The sequence below is a fragment of the Gopherus evgoodei genome, chromosome 4 (genome assembly GCF_007399415.2).
Source record: "Gopherus evgoodei ecotype Sinaloan lineage chromosome 4, rGopEvg1_v1.p, whole genome shotgun sequence".
In the NCBI taxonomy this organism is placed as follows: domain Eukaryota; kingdom Metazoa; phylum Chordata; order Testudines; family Testudinidae; genus Gopherus; species Gopherus evgoodei.
Genome location: NC_044325.1, coordinates 42047632 through 42069876, shown reverse-complemented (window position 1 = coordinate 42069876; position 22245 = coordinate 42047632). Strand labels below are relative to the sequence as shown.

The window sequence follows — 22245 nt, the reverse complement described above, 5'->3', positions numbered from 1 at the left end:
GGACAGGAGTGGCAGGTGATGCTTCAGGTCAGGGTCTGGATATGTTGGCAGGGTTGTGTGAGGGTCCATGACAGGAACAGCAATGGATGCTGCACATACATTGAGGTGATTTAGCCAAGCTGGGTTCAGGATCACACCATGCACAGCTCTGGCTACCCTTCTTTCACTGGCAGTGCAATTCATTTAATGACTATAAGGTAAATGCCACTCTGAAAAATATGTTTATTTTACTTCCTTTTGCTTTTGTCTTTTTACCCTGTTTATCTCCAGGTGACCTCTACATTGCTGGCCTGGCTCAAGGCATGTACAGCAATGTCCCGAAGCTAGTGGCTTCACGCGATGGGTTTCAGGGCTGCCTAGCATCAGTGGACTTGAATGGGCGTCTGCCCGATCTAATCAATGATGCTCTCCACCGCAGTGGGCAAATTGAACGCGGATGTGAAGGTACAACTCACTTTAGAGGCATTCCCCTCCCGGGCAGCCCCCCTTATCTCTTTGCTGCCCCCTGCTCTGCTGCTCGCCAACTTTGTCAATTACATGCTGATGGCAGTGAAGGCCATCTCATTGGTTTGCTTTCATTGTGATGTCCTTCACTGCCATCAGCATGTAATTGACGTGTTTGTAACCTCCTGACTATGTAGTGTCTGAGTGGGGGTGACCAGTGGCTGCCAATGGCTCTTTCGTGTAGTTATATTCCCCTAGGATATTGTGTCTCCAGCAATGGAAAGATGTTGGGCATGGTGTTGGTAGCAGGCTCCTCATGTACTTTTCCTACAGAGCCACTTATTGACACCAAGAATATTTAAAGTGTCTAGTCTTGCTCTGGAGTTGAGGTTCTCAGCTGTGCTCTGCAGGCCACCAGTTGTCCACAGGGCCCATCTTGGGACTCCACAACACTAAACATTTTGAAGACCAAGTAGTGGCAGGGAAAAGGGGATGAGGGCTTGCGGAGGTGAGGACAGGTCAAAGGGAGCATTCCTCTTATGAAGTGGGCCTTGCAATGGAAGAGTTGGAGACATCCAGCTAAAGTGATTTCTAGCACTTTAAATGAATAACTTATTATCCAGACCAGACTTCCAGCAGCCAAAAATAAAAAGACTGACTTTAAGACCACTAGCTCAACCACATGGATGTGGCATGGGAACAAGTACCCTGGATCTTGTGCTCACAAAGCATCGTCCCACACCATTTGAGTTACATGATAATTTCTGTTGGCTTGTCAGTAGTGCTATGGCATGTGTCTCTTTGTAGGCAGGCATTCACTACTGGGGAAAACTAATCTCACACACTGACACAATAGATGTGCATTCCTGTAGAGGACTCTAAGGCATGTGGACTCTATCTACTAGGTGGCCCACATGTAGCATAAGATCCTTCTGTGCACATGCATGCACGTCAGCTGGTATATTACATTCCTCACCATGCTAAGAACAATTTGGCCATTTGCATCCCTTCATCCCCTTGAAATGCCCTTCCTTCCCACCAGGGTTGTTGCTAGGCAGTTTTGGAAATTCCAGTGGAGTGCCATCTCCTCCAAGCATTCTAAATGTGTAAAGCCTCAAAGCAGCAGCTCCACTTGAAACCAAACCCCATCAGTTGAGTGTTCTGGTTTGCAGGGAGAGTGTGCAGTCTTCCTGCTGCTGGGTAAAAGTAAATCCTTCAATAACTGGTGGAGTCATTTGTGTCCTGGGATGAGAGAAGAAGGCCCTTGATATAAAACCCTGTTCTCATAGCACAGGTGTGTGATACACAGTCGCTGTAGCCTGATCTTCTCTCCGCCACGGTACACTTTTAATGGGGCCCATTAATCTGGCCATTTCCTCTGGAAGTCGCAGTGGTCCCTAAGAGCTTGCAGCCATGCTTATTAGGCCTGTAACCAGGTGCCAAAAGTGAGAATACTGTTTGTGTCGCTCTCATACAGTGTTGCTTTCTGGGCTCAGGAAAATTCCCTTTGCCTTTATAAAAATGCCCCCTTTGGATTCTCCCCAGCTGTCATCTCATTGCCTAGAAAACCTTTCTTCCAAATTGGGGGTTTCTGTTAAGTGTATTTTTAAAATATGTAGCTTGTGCAGTTTTGTGTGGGGGATAGCTAGTAGCTCTCCTAGGCCCCTGCTTAAGGCCAGCCCATCCTCCTGACTGAGAGAGGCTGGCTAAAGCTCTCTTCAGAGCCAGAGATCTCTGCTCCTGGCTCAGCAAACAGGAGTCATTCAACTGACGTGAACCATTTACCCTCCCCCAGGAGGGCCATTACGCTGGCCAACAGAGCTTGGATCCAAATGAGTGGTCACCTTTCCTACTGCTGGTGCCCAGGTCAGCTGTGTCCTGCCAGGGCTGTAGCTGCCAGTACATCTCCCCACCCCTCCTTTCTGCTATAGCATCTATTTTCAGCTCACCAGCTATTCCTATAACATAAGGCCTAGCGCTGTCCCTACTAGTGTGCCAACGCTGGTGCTGCCTGAATGCAGGGATCGAGTCACCCTTAGTGACACTAGCAGACATCCTTCTCTGAGCTGCATCAAAGGAAAATCAAACCCCAGAAGAGGGAAGTGAGAAGGGCCATCAGTATCTTCATCCTGTCATTGCAGGAATTTGATCTTTTGAAGTAACACTTACCTCATCCTCATAGGCCATCCCTGCCCAGTGTCCCATGGGAAGGTGCTGAACACCTGAGGCTCCCTGCCAGCATGCCCTCGAATAGAAACAACCAAGGATCCCAAGGGAGTGAGGAAACACAAGGCTGGTTCTCCAGCCTTTGGACTAATGTCCCAGCAGCCCCCAGGGCAGTGATGTGCAGTAGCTAAGACTTGAGAGTATGCACCAACTCTTCTTGTGGCTTCCCTGAATAGCAGTCACATCTCATCTGCCCTTCCTCTCAATGCTACGCTTTCTACAGTGTATGTCAGGTGCTGATTTAACAGTCTGTGTAGTGACTGTAGGTGCAGTGTCACTCCCACCCTGAAAGGCTGAGTGCCCGGATAGCTGTTGGGCTCCATGCCACCATTCTGGGCATTTAAAAGCATTTGAAATAAACACATTTTTGAGCTAATCTCTTGTGCAGTGTTTTTGATTTTGGGAAGTGAGGAAGAGAGGGTGGGTAAGTGATGTCCCTCTGATCAATTCCATTCGAGAAACATCTGTCCCAAAACAGTGAGGAGACAGAGTGCAAACTCCCTGGGCGGATTTTCAAAAGTGCTCAGCATTGACCTAACTGCTTCTACGAGAGTTTGATAGTCAATTTCAGTGGGAGCAGATTTATGTTGATGCTGGTCACACAGGAGAATCTAGTCTTCTTTGTCTAGACTGATCTTCAGAGCCCACAGTCAGAAGGGTTTCTGCCTAGTTGTGTTTCCAGTGGCATAACTTCTCCTCACCCTTCTTATTTCACATCTTCACCACCCCTGAAATTCTAGATGACCAGCATCTTCCCTGAAGCTGTGGGTTCACTCTCTGTATAGGATCAACCTTTATGCTTACCACCTGTATTGATAGTTCAGGGGCCTGTCCCATATCACCACTAAATGGGAATTTTATTCCCATGGGGAATGTGACGGAGAAGGAGTGTGGTTTAGTGTACTGGCTCTGCCTCTGATTCCCTGTGTGACCTTCAGAAAGTCACTTAACTTCTTTGGATACATGATTCTCCTTAACTTCCTGTGCTAAATCATTGTGTAACATTATTATGCAATGATAAACAGGCACCATGTTCTACCCCACAGGTGGCTGTATTTCAGTGGAGAATAAGTCCCTTATCTACCTCACCAGGGGTATTGTAAGGTGCTTTAGGATAGTTCAAGATAAATGCAATTTATAGGAGGGTAATGGATTGTTTCTCTAACACGTGAGGGATCCTAAAGCATTCCTAAATGCTGCCACCTCTGGGATAGAATGTGGCAGGTCTTTAATAGTGTGTAGAAATGCTATGCCACAGTTTAAAGACCTGAAGGCAAGAAGAACTATATATCTAATTGACATTACAGGGAGGAGTTTGGTCAGCAGAAAGAAATTACCCAAGCTGGAATTTGACCAGGGTAGCAAAGCAAATGTAACCCACTCATCACTTTGTGTTACATGTCCCCCTCGGTGCCCAACTCACAAAGGATATGGGTCTGTTTCTGCCCCAGCTGCAGAGCCTAGCTCTTTAGCTCAAGCTGCAATGATTAATGCTTTCATCTCTAGAGGTCCCTGGTTCAATCTGCATTTTGTTGGCAGACCCTGCTCTTGTGAAATGTCCCAAGGGAGCTTCACATGTGGCCAAGCATGGGTACATTTCAACTTCAAGTTGGAGGCTTCTGTGTGAAACAAGGACCAAGGCATATTTGAAATGGCAAATGGGCCTGTGAAGCTAAAGCTTCTGTTTTCTGTGCCCTTTTGCAGAAGACTGAGTCTATTCTTTTGTTGTTTACAGAAGGTCAATTGACAACTATTCTCTGATCTCATAAAGCTCTGGTCAGTGCTAGGCTGGCAGCTCCTGTTTTCCTGGAAGGTATTTAGCAAAGCTAATAGCTTTGCTGCACTCTGTTGTGAGGAATCTGTCCTGGGCTGATGTTTAACACACAATCTTTGTGAGAGTACCATCATACTGTGTGTCACTTGATAAGGAATGGCTATAGCCCATGTGATCTAGGCAAGTCTCATCTTTATCTTTAATGTTTGCTGGAGGATCTACAACATAGACAGCAAAGTCACAAAATATTGACTAGGACAGCAGCTGCAGCAGAAATGATCTTGACACAAATTGGGGTTGTCAGGCCAGCAAATTAGCACTGTGAGCCACTAAATCTTTTGAAAGGGTTCATCAGATTTAGAAAAACAAGGGGAAGGCAAACCAGACTGCTCTGTTGCTGATTACAAGGGCCTGAGGGTCAGCTCTATAAGTGTCTACAAGACAAGTGCAAACTACTACAGTTAGGAAGGAAGACTCAAATACAAAATGGGGAATAACAGGTTAGGCAGCAGTACTGCAGCAAAAGACACAGGGCTTATAGTGGGTCACAAATTGAACATACCAGCCGTATGATGCAGTTGCCAAAAAAAGGCTAATATATTGTATGTCAGACAGGAGAAGTAACTGGTCTGCTCTACTCACCACTGGTGAGGCCCAGCTGGAGTACTGTGCCTCATGTTGGGTGCCCCACTCTAAGAAAGATGTGGCCAAACTGGAGAGAGTCCAAAAGAGAGCAATAAAAATGATTAAAGGTTTAGAAAACTTGATCTATGAGGAAAGTTTAAAAAACTGGATATGTTTAATGTTGAGAAAAGATTGAGGAGGGACTGGATACATTTTTTTTCAAATATGTTAAGGGCTGTTATAAAGAGGATGGTGAATTGTTCTCTATGACCGCTGAATGCAGGACAAGAAGTAATTGGCTTTGTCTGTAGTAAGGGAGATTTAGGTTAGCTCTGAGGAAAAAACTGTATAACTCTAAGAATAGTTAATTACTAGAATAGATTCCCGCTGGCACTTGGGGAATCCTTGTCACTGGATGTCTTGAAGAACAGGTTAGACAAACACCTGCTGGGGTGGTCTTGGTATGCTTGCTTCAGCATGAGAGGATGGACTAGACCATCTCTTGAGGTCCCTTCCAGCCAGCCCTTCATTTCTATGATTCTATCAATGACACAGGGTGAACCTGAACAATCCCTGTCTGCTGTGGGCCTCGTCCCCATCACACAAGGTGGGTATCAGCTCCATGTGAATAGACAAGTAAGAAGTGCAATTCTGTCTTTTTAAACCACTTTGAGGTCATTGACTGGCAGGCACTAGAGATGAGCTGAGTGTTGGAATTTGGGGAGGAAATAAGCATTCCGCATATCACCACCTGGGATTCTCCATGGTTAGAGCTCCACAACCTCCGGCAGTGGTTGGGAGCATGGAATCCTTTCTGAGAGATAGGAATGGCCTGTATTGCTCAAGCTGCATCAGGCAAACACTTGGAGTGGTATTATAAGGCTCCAGAGGAATGGTCACTGAACTCTGGAGTCTACGTGGCAGAAGTAAAATTGGGAATGGAGTGAAAATATGGGATCTATGAGGATAACCTGCCTTCAGAATAACCCAATAAATCCTCAATTCAGGCCGAGGCTTGGACCAAGGAGGCGCTTTCTCCCCCTTTGCTGCCTTTTGAGCTGACATGGGTCTGAAACCTCTTGCTGAGCACTTTATCCGTGGTATAATACCATTGAAATCAAGGGCTGAATTTGTTGGAGTGTATAAGAGTCAAGCTGCAGTGCACTGATTTCCACAATGACCCTAATATAAGCAAGGCTCTCATCTGGGAAAGCACCCTGAGCATGACCTTTTCCGTTGAGCCTAATGACTAATTGGTATATTTGTTGTGTCCTGAGGTCATTTTCATTGCCGTCATTCATTTGCCATGTGTTTTACTGCTTCTTCATTTCCCCCACCACACGCTTTGCTCCTTTTGCTGAATGTGTTGGCATCAGCTTAGCTGGATTGTCGTTACAAATTGTTTCTCTTCTTCTGAGACATAATCTCCTGTGTGCCCCAGTGGGTCTCAGCAGCACCCTCTCACACACTTCTCTTCACCTCTCTGGACCAGTCCCACTGACAGCAAGTTAGATCTCAGCTAAACATCTTCACAGAAAGAGCAAGCAATTGTTTGGCTGGAGGCTGAGTGTTTCCTATACTACTATTCAAGATATTTTGCTCTTGTGATGGACTTCCTTCTCTCTTAGCTCAGCTTAATCTCTGCCAAATCCTGCAGTCAAGTCATAATCTTATGCTACGTACCACAATGTATAGTTAATCTTTGGAATTCACTGCTGCATGAAGTACTTGAATCAAACAGTGGGGGTGGATTTTTTAGTGACCAGTATATTTTGCATATGGAGAATCGTGAGCAGGGGAAGAGGGAAGTTAATCAAATCTCATGCTTGTAAACTGATCACTGGATGCTGTCAAAGAGGATTTCACTCCTCAATATTGCATACCTGATGAGGTGAAGTATGGTCCTTTTTCACCTTTCTGTAAAGCATCAGGGATTGGCCATGTTGGGTGAGGGGATAATTGATGCAACAGTAATTTGATGCAGCTTGGCAACACCTCTGTGCAATATAACATTGTATTCTGTTGACATGGAGAAAAGTGATTTTACAAATTCCCCCCTGAGAGCTTCACTGGGAGGAAGATGAGGAGCTGGGCAGCAAGAAAGTCCTCATTTGTTCTTCACAGAAGACAGTTTATTGGACTAACTGGCAAGGAAAAAGGCCTGGAGAAATGAGTTAAGCTGTCCCTCTTCATTTGAGAGACTTCGGGAAAATTTATGGGTCTGTGTAATGGAGCTGCTCTGAAGGGGGAAAAAAATGTGAATGGCTAGAAAGGGGAGGTAATTGCCATCTCGAGTCTTTTCGTGGACTGTGGCTTATAAAATGATAGCAAAGGTTCAAGATGTTAAACTTTATTGGAACCACAGGAAACTGCATATTTGCTTCTATTGCCAATTCCAACTTATAGAGCAGTAAAATGTAAAAGGAGAAGGGCAAAAAAATAACACCAGCCAAGATTCAGTGCTAGCTCTTAAGTAGTAGCTCTTATTAAGAACAATAAGCCACCGAGGTGAGTGCATACTTCTTATCCACCCATGACTAGGGCCAGTGTTCTATCAAATAATCTTGCCACAGCGATGGCTAATAGAAATGTGTAATTTGGGATTCAGGAGCAGTTCCTTGTCCCCATCCCCACTCCCCTTTTCATGCTGAAAGCGAACACTTAAAATCAAAACTTGAAACATCAATAATCTATGTGGCGTCTTCATAACAGGAGTGCTCCCTGTCGCTGGGGAGAACTCATCTGTATCCACCAGTTCAACGTTTGGTGGGTTTTCTTCTCTGTGCTCCTTTCTCTGAATGCAACTTGGTCCTAGTTCTGTCTTGGTAATATCACGGTTTTCTCTGTGTCACATATACTGCTGCGACTGCCAAGAAGTAAGTGGGCCACAGAGACTGAACTGCCCTCTTTTCTCAAGTGTGTAGGTTTCTTCCAGAGCCAGGTGAGGCCCCTGGGCATAAGGCAGCATGTGAAGGAAGTTCCCACTGTCACTTCCCACCCAGTGCCAGGCCCTATTGAGGAGATGAAGAGTATGTCTGTCACCAAGACTGTCAATCCCTCAGCATTCACCTATCCTGCATTCGCTTTAGACAAAAAGCCAATGGGGAGCAGCTTTGTGTTTCCAGCCTGAATCTGGATGTTGCAAGGCAATAACTATAGTCCTCGCTCACATGTTAAATGTCAAATAGATGGTTTTTTTTACTCAAATTGATTCTAAGTATTTTTTAACGTGGGGGACAAGGCGACTCCTGATATGATCAGTAACCACCACAGGAGGCTGGGGGTACTTTGTGTAACTGGTAGTACATCATAGAATGCTGCTGTTCTGTTCTGGTTTTTGTGTGTGTATGTGTGTGAGAGAGAAATATGTTTTCCCCTATCATCAGTACCTTGTCGTCTGATACAAAACCAGGCAGCATTCTAGTGTGATGGATTAAGGCAACAGTGGCTGCCTGTCTTCCGCCTACTCCCCCTTTGTCCGTTTTGTTTGCAGTGCCCCTCTTCTGTGTGTTCATCCTGCCTGTAGGCTGTGTTGATTATGCTAATTGCTTTTGTTTGTTTATTTTCAGTGATGTTGTTCTGGTTTATCTGCCTTTTTACTAACCTCTGGTTTATTGTTTTTGCTTTTTCCGGTTTTTTTTGCTAACAAAGTTGAGTTGACCAAAGCTGACCTGCAAGGTAGAGAAGGTTCTTGTTCCCATTACCATTTTGGACTGAAAGATACCTTATGTGTAACCTCTAGTGCCTTCCATTTAGATGCAGTCACACCTCTGAGACAGCAGGAAGGGGGCTAACTCTCAGTCCTTCTGGGAGTGAGGGTGGGCTTGGGGAGGAACTCGGTAACCAGGAGGGTGTTTTCAGTGGCTCAAGAGGTTTGACTGCATCATAGACTGTGAGTATCCATAATTGTGCAGATTGATTTCCTGAAATGGTTGACGATTGTTCAGGATGAAAAGCTGCCACTGAACAGCTGGTTGATAAAATACAGATGGCCATTAGTGTTTTACAGGACAGAAGGGCCAACTTGGATTCTTAATTTCAGCCCCACTTAAGGAGGAGAAGAGATGGTGAAGGCCATTTTAATGATGCAGACTTTGAAAAACTGAGAGAGAGAGAGAGAGACATTTCTAATTTTAACTGGTTTGGAAAAAAGTCTTTTGACTTTCAATTTACAAAACTCTCTGTTAGCAACAATTAAAATCACTTAGTGCTATATAGCACTTTACAAACATGCAGATATTGACAGCAATTAGTACCCATGGATCTCAGGTCAAGTATGATCATTTTTACTTGATTATTAGAAACCTTGAATTGGATGGTTCATCAATAAGTATAAAGTATTTAGGACCATTTCCTACTGTTTATCCATGCATGAAACTCTCATTGACATCTGATATTATTACTTACTGTTTATTAAGTAGGAGAGAGGAATCAATGGTTTTGAAAGCTAAAGAATGATAAAGGAGGTTAAAGATGAGTTGAGGTACCAAGAATTGGCCCAAAGGAGGTCATTAGAGTGCTTTGTTGAGAATGTCGTCAGTGGGGTGGGGAGGGAGGAAACCAGGTTTGAAGGGGATCCAGGAAGTTGTTCAAAAAGAGACATTTGGCAGTATTTGTAGCTTATTCCAAGAGCTCAGAGGTGAAGGGATAACAGGAGATGGGTTGGAAGATAACAGGTGTGAGCAAGGATAATCTTTTAAGGATGCTTATAAGGAACTGAAAGAGAGAAAGTGGTTGAATGAACATGAACACACACACGAACACACACCTCTCTTCCCTATGGCGGAAGAGAAAATCCTGGTTATTAAACTATAGCAGCACTTTTGATCCCACTATCACCAGAGCTGCTCTCCTGTTCTGAAAGTTCCTTGTGTTTGAATGACTGTTGTACTAGAAGTCACAAAGGGTTCAAAATTCTTGCAATACTTACAGATATGATTGTATTGGAGAATACTGAACTAAGGCAAAATTTCCTGAGTTCACTGAGCTTTCGAGAGCTTTCAAGAGTGTGGTGGAAAAAGATAGATTTTTCTTTCTCATGCAAGCTTTTAGTTATTATTAGGGCCCTATCAAATTGACAGACATGAAAAACATGTTATGGACCATGGAATCTAGTCTTTTGTGTGCTTTTACCTTATACTATACAGATTTCATGAGGGAAACCAGCATTTCTCAAACTGGGGGCCCTGACCTAAATGCGGGCTCTGTGTGTGTGTGGAGGGTATCACAAGGTTATTTGAAGGGGATTGCACTATTGCCACCCTTCTATGCTGCCTGGAGAGTGGCTGTTGGCCAGGTGCCCAGATCTGAAGGCCGTGCCTCCCCAGCAGCAGCGCAGAGGTAAGCGTGGCAATACCGTACCATGCCATCCTTACTTCTGCGCTGCTGCTGGCAGCCCTCAGAACTGGGATCCAGGCCAGCAGCCGCTGCTCTCCAGCTGCCCATCTCTGAAGACAGCCCTGCTGCCAGCAACAGCCAGAAGTAAGGGTAACAGGGTAGCAATAGTGCAACCCCACTACAACAACCTTGTGACACTCTCCCCTCCTCACTCCTTTCTGGGTCAAGATCCCTACAATTACAACACCATGAAATTTCAGATGTAAATAGCTGAAATAATGAAATTTATTATATTTAAAATCCCATGACCATGAAATTGATCAAAATGGATCGTGAATTAATTTGGTAGGGCCCTAGTTATGATCTTCATCTCCCTGGCAAATCTGAAACTGTTGGAGAAGGGAAGACATTAGTCCCACAAGTGGCAACATGGAGTAACAGGGACTTCTCAGGTCAGTGAGGGTGTAACAGTGCTAGGCTCTGAAGTAGGGAGTGCTGTCAGATTCCCTTTTGCAAGAGCCAAAGTAACTTTACCATGGTACATCAATAAATGAATGTGTAAAGGACTGGAAAAAGTGGAACACCCCTAAAGGAATGCACAGGATCCTGTCACACTAAGAGAAGAGAAGGGGTCTCAAAATTAAAAGGAAACCATGGAGAATGTACATCAAAGTTCTGTAGTGGGGAATCCTGAAGCCACAATCTATAGCAGTTCAATCACTTCAAAAAAACCTATGCCTTAACTGCTAACTTAACCCAGGTTTTGATTGTGGGGTGGAGGGAAGAGGAACAGAAAGCACCTTTCACACCATCCTAGATAGAGACCAGATTAGTTGGGGTCTTTGGCTTCCACTCCCCAGTTTGGGGTTGACCAGGCATTTTGTACAGTTGGAGTTCCTGGTCTCTTTGGAGGTTGAGATTAGAGGTGTCAGATGCCACCCCTCGCCTTCAGCACTCGGTGCGGCTGATTTCTGAAGTGTGTTTGCATGAAAGGGAAGGGGACACATGGAAATGTGTGGAGCAGAGTGGGACCTCGGGAATACATGGAAGTGTAGGTAGCTTTGGAGCAAAGCTGCTCTGTGGCCTCCACTGAAATGCAGCAGGGAGGGCTGGGAGGTTTGCAGGCTCCTGCTGATGTTCCTACATCAGATACCTTGTGACTTCTCAGACCTCAATCTCTGTCGCCCTCTAGTTATTCTGCCAATAGCTCCTTGTACCTGTACAGGCTACAGATTCCATTCACCTGTCCAGGTGGGTGTGTGATTGCTGTTGAGGCAGATGGGAGCTCTGAGCATATTTCTGAGGCAGAAGAGATCCCAAAGTGTATCAGATTATGCAGAGGGTGACCCTTGATGCCCAGGAGTTAAGGGGCTCTGAGCAATGATGAAGACTCACTCCATAGTGGGCCTAGGATTAGTGAGAGGCCTTAAGCCTTCCCTTGTGATCCCCTGCCATAGGGATATTTGCCTTTCAGATACAGAACACTGGGCTTGCTGAAGCTTAGCAGTAAACAGTGTCTTGTATGCATGATATGGTTTTTCAGTTTCAGGAAACCAACCTTTGCTCTGAGTTTGGATACCTCAGAACACTCATGAACACTAAAATGTCATGAGATCTGCTGGCACTGTTTCTGGGCTGCTTTGATTTGGGGAAGGGTGCTGTGGAAGGAAGCCAGTTAACTATACTTTTATTGTTCACACTCAGCATTTTCAGTCTTTTCTCTTCCTCCCCCTCCTTATTTTGCTCTGAATTTCTGTGTTTGATTAATGTTGTTCACTTCCAACATCCCTCCCTCCACATTCCCCACCCCCCTATCTGACATATTCCCTTTTATGCAGGTCAGCTTTTGTTGTGCAGCCATTTCTGTTCTGTTCCCACTCACCCAGGGCATGATCTCCTCAAAACCTTCTCAGGATGCTCAGAGCGGGACTGTATGTGTTAGGATCTGTGCATAAAACCTATAAAGTAGGTATAAAGGCATTCTCCGTGGGGCAGCATTGCTGCTAATCCTCTCTTGTCACTATGAGTGCAATGTGTATTCTTTGGGTGACATGTTAACGGGGGTGTTCAGCTTAGCTTGTCCTACTCCTTTAAATTCCACAGCCAAGCACATGCAGAGAACAGAATTTTCTGCAAGACTCCGCACCCACAATGGGGTCAGGTGTTTAGAGAGTTCAGCTCCCATTAAGGCACCTAAATACATGGCCAGGTTTGCTCAGCATGCTGGTGATTGAGTCCTTGAGAATACAAGCTGCTGGGCACTGAGCACTTCTGAAAACCTGGCTCTTTAGTTAGGTGTTCAAGTGGAATTCGAACTCTTTACAAAAATCCTCTGTCAGTTGTGGGTATGGAGCACTTTTTGGAAAATCTGTCTCTGTTTTTAAGGTTTGGTTTCAGCCTGCTTGGCTAACATAGCTGTGTGGGATTCCCGATTTATGCTGTGTGTGATTCCAGCCACAGGACCCGATTATGTCCGTCTTGTATAATTGTAAACAATTACGCAAAATGGGTGAAAAATGCCACCATTGTTATCTGAAAGTGTTTTACACCCACTTTGCACTGGAGTGATGCAGTGTGAGGTTGTGGACAATCGAGCTCCAAATTTGCTTAATTTATACATCAAAGAGATTTTTTTTCCTATGTTCACATATGATTCAAAAACTAAGCTCGGTTCTTTCAGCCTCCTCCTTAATCCCCAGTAGTAGTGAGCATTGGTTTGGAATTAAATGGCCTAATGTAGCTGATGCCTGAGGCAGAATCCAGCCTTGCTGGCTCTCCCAGTGTGGTATTGGCCCTACATGCTTTAAATGGAGTCCAAAACATAGGCCTTTGTTAGTAAAATAACATGCATAATGAAGCAGGGTCAGATTTGCTGATTGATGGGTAAGGAGATGATCTTATTACATAGTTCTTGTTTGAGTGATTGCACATGTCCATTCCATTTCAGGTGCATGTGCACCTGGTGCACTGTCAGACTTTTTCCCTTCTGTGGTGGTATACATTAGAGTGGTAACCCTCTGCTGTCCCATGCTGATATAAAGGGCGGAGCCACTCCCGAACCTTCTCTGTTCGTTCTTACTGCCCATGACTGTGGTTGGAGCATCCTTTCTTGTCATTGCAAGGTTTTTCCTTCTATTTGTATAGAGTTCGTACTCATTTGTTCTAGCTTAGTAGCTGATGGTGTGTTAGTAATAGTTGTAAGTGTTCTTTCAAGTGATTTTTTTTTGATGCTGTGGTTCCTGTTCTGGATACTGTTACTGTTGCATGCCTTAGTCACTGGGATTCAAGCCCTGCCACTCCTGCAAGAAACCAATGTCAGTGACCCCCTCACCAGTTGCCTGAAGTGTTTCAGGGAGTCGTACATCAGGGATCAGTATCAGATTTGCAGGAACTTTAAGCCTAGAATGAAGAAAGACAAGGCATCCAGTCTTAAATTGCTCCTCATGGAGGCAGCTCTGTGCCCACCATTAGAGCCTTCCTGCTCACAGCAGCTGCCAAGCGCTTCAGCGTTCAGCGTGCTGCCTGTGTTGGTTGAATGCCAGCACCAGTTGCTTTCCCCAGTGCTGAGGAAGAAACCTTGCAAATTGGCCTCTGAGGTCAGTGAAGCCTGGCAGGCACGTGGACAATGAGAGAGGGCATTCAAAGCCAAGGCACTCCACAAAGCAGTCATCTGCTCGGAAGGGACTGTCGACTATGGCACCAGCATAGGCACCATCTAGCTCATCGGTGCAGTCTCCATCGACCCCACCAGCCAGAGGCTGTCCCAGTCCTGTCAATTCTGGAGACTTAAGCTCCAGCAAGGAACTTGTTGAGCCTCTCGGTACTGGTGTCACCAGTGGTATAGAAATCCTCTCACCCGATACTGATGACCATGGGTCAAACTCTGCCAGCCACTACAATAGAGCAATCTGAGTTCCTCGTATGGTGTCATCAAGAGGGAAACCAGCAATGATTTGTCCCCGAGCTCCAGACACCGATCACTGGCACTGATAGGATCAGCCCACCCATTAGTCAGAAGAAGCTGATTCATCTTAGAACCTGGAGGTTGGTTCAGACATCTCACAGCCATGTCACCTGCCTTGCTGTTCCTCTCTGAGGGCTTACCCAGCAGGGACCATCCTGGCCAACCTCTAGCCATGGAATTTTGGCTCCCTAGGCCTTATTAGTGGCTGTTCTGAAACAACCCTTGGAGATGCCAGTCTAAATCCAGGTCCTCTCCACACCCACCCCTCTGCTGCATCAAGTAGGCCTGAAAAACCATCCTGCCAAGTACACCAGCAGATGATGTCCTGTACAGGGCTTGTTACTGAGCAAGAGGATGTTGCTCAGATGAACCTCTCCTTGGATGGGCCAGAGGAGTCTCCATCTCAGTCAATTTTATCACCAGAGAACGCAGGACAAGAATTTCTTGGTTTAGCAGAAGAGAGTAAATTAGTGGCTAGACCCTCACTTCAGGCAGTGTTGGATGCTGCCAACTCTGCAGTTAAGGCCATGGCATCTGCCATTATGATACACAGATGTTCATACCTCCAGTCATCAGGTCTCCCTCCGAAGGTCCAATAGACCATACCAGACCTGCCTTTTGAGGCATCACCATGCTTTTCTGAGCCAACTGACAGTCTGCGTAGTCTGAAGAACTCCAGGGCATTGCTCAAATCTTTGGCCATTTATACATCTGTCTCAAAGAAAAAGGAGTTTGACCTCAGCAGCCACACCACTCTCCTGCGTTTATGCTTTGCCACCAGGACCTAGGGAAGAAAAACAGCAGCAGTTATAGGAGCAGACCTCCCCATTCTTCTTCTGTTGCTGATCCTAATTCCTCCTGACAGGAGTTCTAAGCAAACGTTTTGATGTGTTTGTCAAGGATAGCACACCACTTTCACAGTGCCAGCATTGTCTACCCTTCTGTTTACCAACTGGCTATCCCACTACTTATGTGCTTGCTTTCTAATCACCACAGACTCACCAGTTCGTTTCTATCCCTGCTTCCCAACTCCCCTCCTTATACCTTTTCAGGGACTACTCAGACAAGGAAGTTCTCCTTTGTGAGCTGCAATCTCTCCTCCAGTTGGGAGCTATAGAGGAGGTTCTGAACTTACTCAAAGGGAAGCTGTTTATATCCACTAATTCCTGATCCCAAAAGCAAAAGGAGGCCTCAGATGCATACTGGACCTGTGACAGCTCAACAACAAACATCTGAAAAAAATAAAGTTTTGCGTGGTCATGCTGACTTCCATTATCTCCTCCCTGGATCCTGGGGACTGCTATGCTGCCTTCCATCTAAAAGTAGCATATTTCCATGTGGCAATACAAAAGAGCCACAGAAAATTCCTAATGTTTGTGGTCAACCAGTGCCACTAACAATTTGCAGTCCTACCATTTGGTCTGTCCACAGCCCCACATGTGTTCACAGAGTGTATGGCAGTGGTGGCAGCGTTCCTCAGAAAGTCAGGAATTCAAGTGTTTCCTTATCTGAAAAACTGGTTTGTGAGAGGCTGATCCAAGACTCGGGCTGTTCACCATGACTGTCATCCAATTCACCTTTGACATCCTCGGCTTGCTCATCAGTGCAGAGAAGTCAGTCCTGTCTCTAGTACAAAAAATAGAGTTCATTGGAGCTGTCTTGGACTCTACGGAAGCCCAAGCCTTCCCCTCCAGTTAAGATTCCAGATGATGCTGGCCATTGTTTTTAGACCTGAAGGCTCATCCTACCATAACGTTGTGAAATTGCCTCAGGTTTCTGGGGCATATGCCCTCATGCAGTCCAGCATGTCAGATTCCATCTCAGGAAACTGCTGGGATGGGTGGCTTCAGTTTACTCACCCATTCATCACCCTCTGGACATGGTGCAAGTGCCCCCTCAAATCCTGGCCTCTCCAGACGGTGGACAAAACATTCAAATGTGTGTGTCAGTGGTGCCATTTGCTCCTCCTCAACCAGCTTTAACCCTAGTTAGAGGCTTCTACCCTAGGTTATGGGGCTCATCTGGGTTCCCTGCAGACACAAGCTTTGTGGTCTACACAGGATCTAACTCTGCATATAAATGCCAGAAAACTGAGGGCCATTGTCAAGCCTTCATTCCCCATATCAAAGGAGGAAGCCTGCCTATATTTAGAGACAATACAACAGCTGTATTCTATGTGAACAGGCAATCAAGGGCCCAGTCTGCACTGTTGTGCCAAGAGGCAATCAACTGTGGGACTTGTGCATTGCCAGTTCAGTCAATCCTAAAGCTTCTCACTGTATGGGTGTGAAGAGCAATCTGGCAGACCAGCAGATTATTTACCAGTCACAACAAGTGGTCTCTCCATTTGCCAAGTCTATTTTCTAGCTGTGGGGGACTCCCCTGTAATGAAGGTCATCAGGAAATGTCACTGGCTTTGTTCTCAACAAGATGACAGCCTGGGGTCCCTGAAGGATGCTTTCTTGTTGCTCTGGACAAACATGCTCCTGTACTAGTTTCCTTCAGTCCCACTCATACCAAGAGTATTGTTGAAAATCAGCTAGGACTATGCTCAGGTCATGCATCAACTCTGTTGTCCCTCTGGGTCAAAGCTCCACTGACTTTCTCATCAGATCTCTTAGGATCATGATGATCTCCTCCACCCCAACCTTCAGGCCCTCCTGTATGCTCCAGGTCTAACCTCCCAGGAAGAGGTTTGTTCAAAGGGAGTTTCAGGTGTCCTATTTAAATAGTAGAAAACCATCCACTAGGAATAATTACCTGGCTAACTGGAAGAGATTCTTCATCTGGTCCCAGCAAAAGAGGGTTTCTGTGGTCCAGTCTCCACTACATCATACTTTAGACTGTCTCTTTTTCTTAAAACAAAGGTCTCGCCACTAGTTCAGTCAAGATTCATCTAGCAGCTATTTTGGCTTTCCATTCTCAAAGTTCATAATTGTTCAGTTTTTTCCAACATTGTGTCAGTAAGGTTTATGAAGGGTCTTGAAAAGTTGTACCCTCAGATAGAGGATCCTGTTTCCCCTTTGGACTTGAACTTGGTGTTGTCAAAACTAATGGGTCTTTCCTTTGATTCTCTAGCTCCCTGTTCTTTTTTATGTCTCTCTCTGAAGGAAGCCTTTTTGGTGGCAATCACCGCTGCCAGGTGAGTAGGTGAAGGAAGCCTTTTTGGTTGCTGTCATAACATTTCTTCCCAGATCTGGACCTTAGCGTCCAAAATATGGGTGTTAGCATGAAAACCTCCAAGCTTAGTTACCAGCCTGGACCTGGTATCACTGCCACCAGCTAGGAATTATACAGTGCCTAGCTCACTGTGGTCTCCCCAAAACCCTCCCTGGGGGACCCCCAGACTCAGATGCCTTGAGTCTTACAACAAAGGGAAATAACTCCCTCCCCTTGTTTCCTTGTTACTTCCTCCCAGGCTCCCCTCCCTGGACGACCCTAGGAGATTCCCTGCTTCCAGTCCTTGAAACACAAGTACCGAGAGGTCTAATCTCTCTTCCCCCTCACCCAGAGGGTATGCAAAGTCAGGCTTAGTAAATCTAACACAAAGAGATTTTCCCCCTGACTTCTTCCTCCCACCAATTCCCTGGTGAGCTGCAGACTCAATTCCCTGGAGTCCCCACTAAAGAAAAACTCCAACAGGTCTTAAAAAGAAAGCTTTATATAAAAAAGAAATAAAAAGACATTAAAAATAGTCTCTGTATAACGGTGACAATATACAGGGTCAGTTGCTTAAGAAAAAAAGTGAATAAACAGCCTTATTCCAAAAGAACACAATTTAACACATTCCAGCAACTACACACATGTAAATACAAAAGAAAACAATATAAACCTATTGTCTTCCTATCCTTGTACTTACAGCTCGGAAACAAGATTAGAAAGCCAGGAGATAGAAAGCTCACTCTCAGAGACGAGAAAAAGAACAGACCAAGAACAAAGGACTCACACCCAAAACTTCCCTCCACCCAGATTTGAAAAAGTCTTGTTTCCTGATTGGTCCTCTGGTCAGGTGTTTCAGGTTACTGTTGTTACCCCTTTACAGGTAAAATAACATTAACCCTTAGCTATCTGTTTATGACAGTGGCAATCACCGTTGCCAGGTGATCATGTTTTAATGTTTGCTCCTCCATACGTGGTCTTCTGCAAAGACAAGGTTTATCTGCATCCGTATCCAGAGTTTCTTACAAAGGTGTTTTCTCCCTTTCATATCACTCAGGCAATATACCTACATTCTTTCCTCCTGACGACTCATACTTCTAAAGATGAGGAGATGCTCTCCTGACATCCACAGTGTAGAGTATTTGCATTCTACTTAGACAGGCTCATACAGTTTAGATGGTCTTCACAATTGTTTGTGCTAGTTGCAGGGTGGAAAAAAAGATGACAACAAAAAACGTACATCTGCTCAAATAGCCTTGATGAGAAATAAAAGTCTGGATGCTCAACTGTGAGAAGGAAGGACTGTTAGGGAGCCAGTTGCAGCTCCCTGAGCCTGAACTACTTAGTAAATTAGAGCTTCAAGAGAACAGTTGAGGGGCTCCTCATGGACCTTACTCCAGAAGAAGATCCACTGTAGCAGCACTCTGCTCTGCCATGCCACATCCCCAGCATGCCCCTCTGTCCTCTTAGACCAGGCCTGCACAACTCAAAGTGGCGAGGGCCACATTACTCCAAAGAAACAGCTGAGGGACGACCCCCCCCGGCCCCCGGAAACACCCCCCTGCAGGACCTCCAGGCCCCGCGGAAACACCCTGCCCCAGCACCGCCCAGCCCTGCAGAAACAAACCCTCCTTCCCCAGCACTGCCCCACCAAAACTGCTGTGGGCTAAAAAGGAAAGTTGGGAGTGGGGAGGTGATACTTGATTTTAAATCAAGCAGGGGCTCCCAGCTAAAGAGGTGACTGGGAGCTGTCGGGCAAATTAAAGGGTCCCGGGGCTCCTGCGGGCTGGGGAAACCCAGAGCTTTGCGGGACTGGGGCAGGGATTTAAAGGGCCTAGAGCTCTTGCCAGCAGCCCAGAGCCCTTTGACTCCTGGCCACGGCTGGGATTTAAAGAGCTCTGGACTCCCCGTGACTGTGGGCAGCTCAGAGCCTTTTGAATCCTGACCGTGGCTGAGATATAAAGGGCTCTGGGCTTCCCGCGGCTGCAGGCAGCCCAGAGCCCTTTGATTACCGGCTGCGGCTGGGATTTAAAGGGCTCTGGGCTACCCGGCTCGAGCCTTTTGAAGCCTGGCTGCGGCTGAGATTTAAAGGGCTCTGGGCTCCCTGCCGCTGCTGGCAGCCCAGAGCCTTTTGAATCCCAGCCGTGGCTAGAGGTCCTCCAGCAGCACATCCTCTCACTCTCAGCTCCTTGTGCCTCTTGCTCCCAGCTCCTCTCACACACACTTCCTTTCCTCTGGCTCCCACCTCCCTGACTGGAGTGAGCTCCTTTTTAAATCCAGGTGCCCTGACTAGCCTGCCTTGTGTGGCGTCTCAATGCGGAGCACAGAAAAATTATCACACAACACAGCTGTAAGCAAGTAGAAAATCTTAATCTTTATTTTTACCTCTGCCTCCTTATATAGCCAAATTCAGTTACATAAAGACTGGCCATGCATACTGACGTTATACATACTAATCATATAATTGGACAAAAGCATACTATCACGCGCGCAGCATGCACAAAGCAACAATCCTGTAAAACACCATAAAAGGCACTATTTACTGTACTATGCAAGGTCAGATAAAACTCAGACAGTCACATGATTATAGCAAGGGTCCCAGTATTTTTCCAGACTGACTTGACAAATTGCGGCCTAAAATACACGATAGTTGCCCACAATTCCCCCCTTTTTATTAAATGCAGAATCAACAAGACGTTGCAAACTGCGCTGAACACACTGAATTATGCAGGGAATAAAAAGTATTAATAACAACACACCCAGCAAAACAATAATAAAAGTATGAGCAAGTGACACAAGCCAACTGGGCCAACCAAAACCTGCGAGCCACGCCCACAGGGGATCATCATTTTGTTTTATGCTTAGCGCATAAGCCTTAAGCATAGCAATTTGCTGTTGAATACGATTACTATTATCAGTTAAATTAAAACAACACATTTCCTTTACAGCTTCACATCCCAAATGTTCTTGCAACAACAAAAAATCAATTGCGGCTCTGTTGTCTAGGACAGCATGTCGCAATTCCTGCTGCTCCTGATTTAATAACCCAATAGCACTAGATGTAGTATTAATAGTTTTAGCTAGCAAACAAGCAAGTTCAGCCAAATTATTTCCATATCCCACTGCCAAACCCGGAAGACCCACCAATGAAGCAGCTAAAGAAATATATTCAGCCTTACTAAGCAGGGTTACATTCCCATTACATTCACGGGTTAAAGGGGAAGCACGTCGCTTAACTCTTACATGGGTGGTTCGATCAAGTAAGGTTGCAGAAGGCATTATAGGTACCAGACGACTAAGACAACACTGAGCAGTAGATAAATTGGCAGGAATGTAATTAAATGTACGACTTCCACAAGTAAAAAACCATCCACTAGGCAAGGGGACATGAGCATAATTGCTAGATACATTCTGAGGGGTAGTACAATTCCAATGAGCTAACCCAGTGCGCAGGCAGCCTTTCACTGGGCGATGATTGGAGCAATTCACTATGCGCGCACACGTATTATTGGGATAATTAGCAACAAAGGGGGTATAAAGCTGCACAGCATCCGGGGGAAGAGAAAGGCGAGGGGTGCCCCAATTTGACATTGTGATATATTGTATCATTGATTTATTGGACGCTGTTCGATAACCAAGCAAATTATACAAGCCGGAATTTTCTGGTATAGGTATATCTTCAGGTGCCTTACAGACAGGCACAAGGCATGTTCCCAACAAGCCATGCATATCGGGTGCAACAGTTAAACAAAATTCAGACTGATTAAGCACATTAGCCAAGCGCACCCAAATATTATAACGCAAGCGCTGTTCTAAATCCGGCGCAGCTGCAGCAGGCATTAAAATCGTACAAAACAATAGTCCAATTATCCAACACATCTTGATCTTAAGTAAAGAGAAAACGAAGGTCTGGAATATCGTCGTCCTGGTCTGCGTCCTCCGGGTCACTTGATGGATCACTCGGTGGGTCAGTCGATGGTTGCTCCGGGTTACTGCGGGCAAGCCACGGTCGAACCCACTTCGCAGGTAGCCAGCGAGGTCCTGTAGCGGTAGAAACACAGGCATAACCCCTTCCCCATGTTAATAAGTCCACAGGACCGTGCCACTTTTGATCTGCATAATTAAACCATCGGACTTGTGGACGGGGCAATTGACAATCTTGGCCTGTAGCACCAGCAAAGTGCCGCATAACCGGTGGGGTATTATGGGGTCCTACCTGTAACCAATTAAGCACATATAAAGCCTTTGAAAGGCGAGCATGAGGTGTACGGGACAATGGATCAGCATCGGGGGCAACTCCCCCTTTCTGTTTTGACAAAAGGGATTTAAGGGAGGCATGAGAGCGTTCCACAATAGCTTGACCGGTGGAGTTGCCAGGAACTCCGGTAACATGAGAAATGCCCCACAAAGAGAGAAAGCGAGCTGTACGACGAGAGATATATCCAGCACCATTGTCAGTTTTAATGGACGCGGGAATGCCCATAACAGCAAAGCAAACCTGCCAATGTTTAATAACATCTCGGGAGCCAGTACTGGCCAGTGCCGTTGCCCATATAAATCCTGAGAAGGTATCTACTGTAACATGAACATATTTAAGGGAGCCAAATTCAGAAAAAAGGGTAACATCAGTTTGCCAAATCTGTAAGGAGGACAAACCACGAGGGTTGACACCGGAGGCAAAAGAAGGGGGCAAAACATATTGCTGGCAACTAGGGCA

At 45.7% G+C, this 22245-nt stretch overlaps 1 protein-coding gene across 26 annotated transcripts in view; it reads left to right on the top strand.

The window, feature by feature from the left end:
- The window catches only part of NRXN3 (neurexin 3), a 1499321-nt gene that overhangs the window by 701707 nt on the left and 775369 nt on the right, over nt 1–22245 (top strand). For all 26 annotated transcript variants that reach the window (XR_003999960.1, XR_003999959.1, XM_030559000.1 and 23 more), the window contains one exon: nt 271–444. Coding sequence is in view for 24 of the 26 variants with exons in the window: in XM_030559000.1 (XP_030414860.1) it covers nt 271–444 (174 nt within the window). In the remaining 2 variants the exon portion in view is untranslated. The remainder of the gene's footprint in view (nt 1–270; nt 445–22245) is intronic.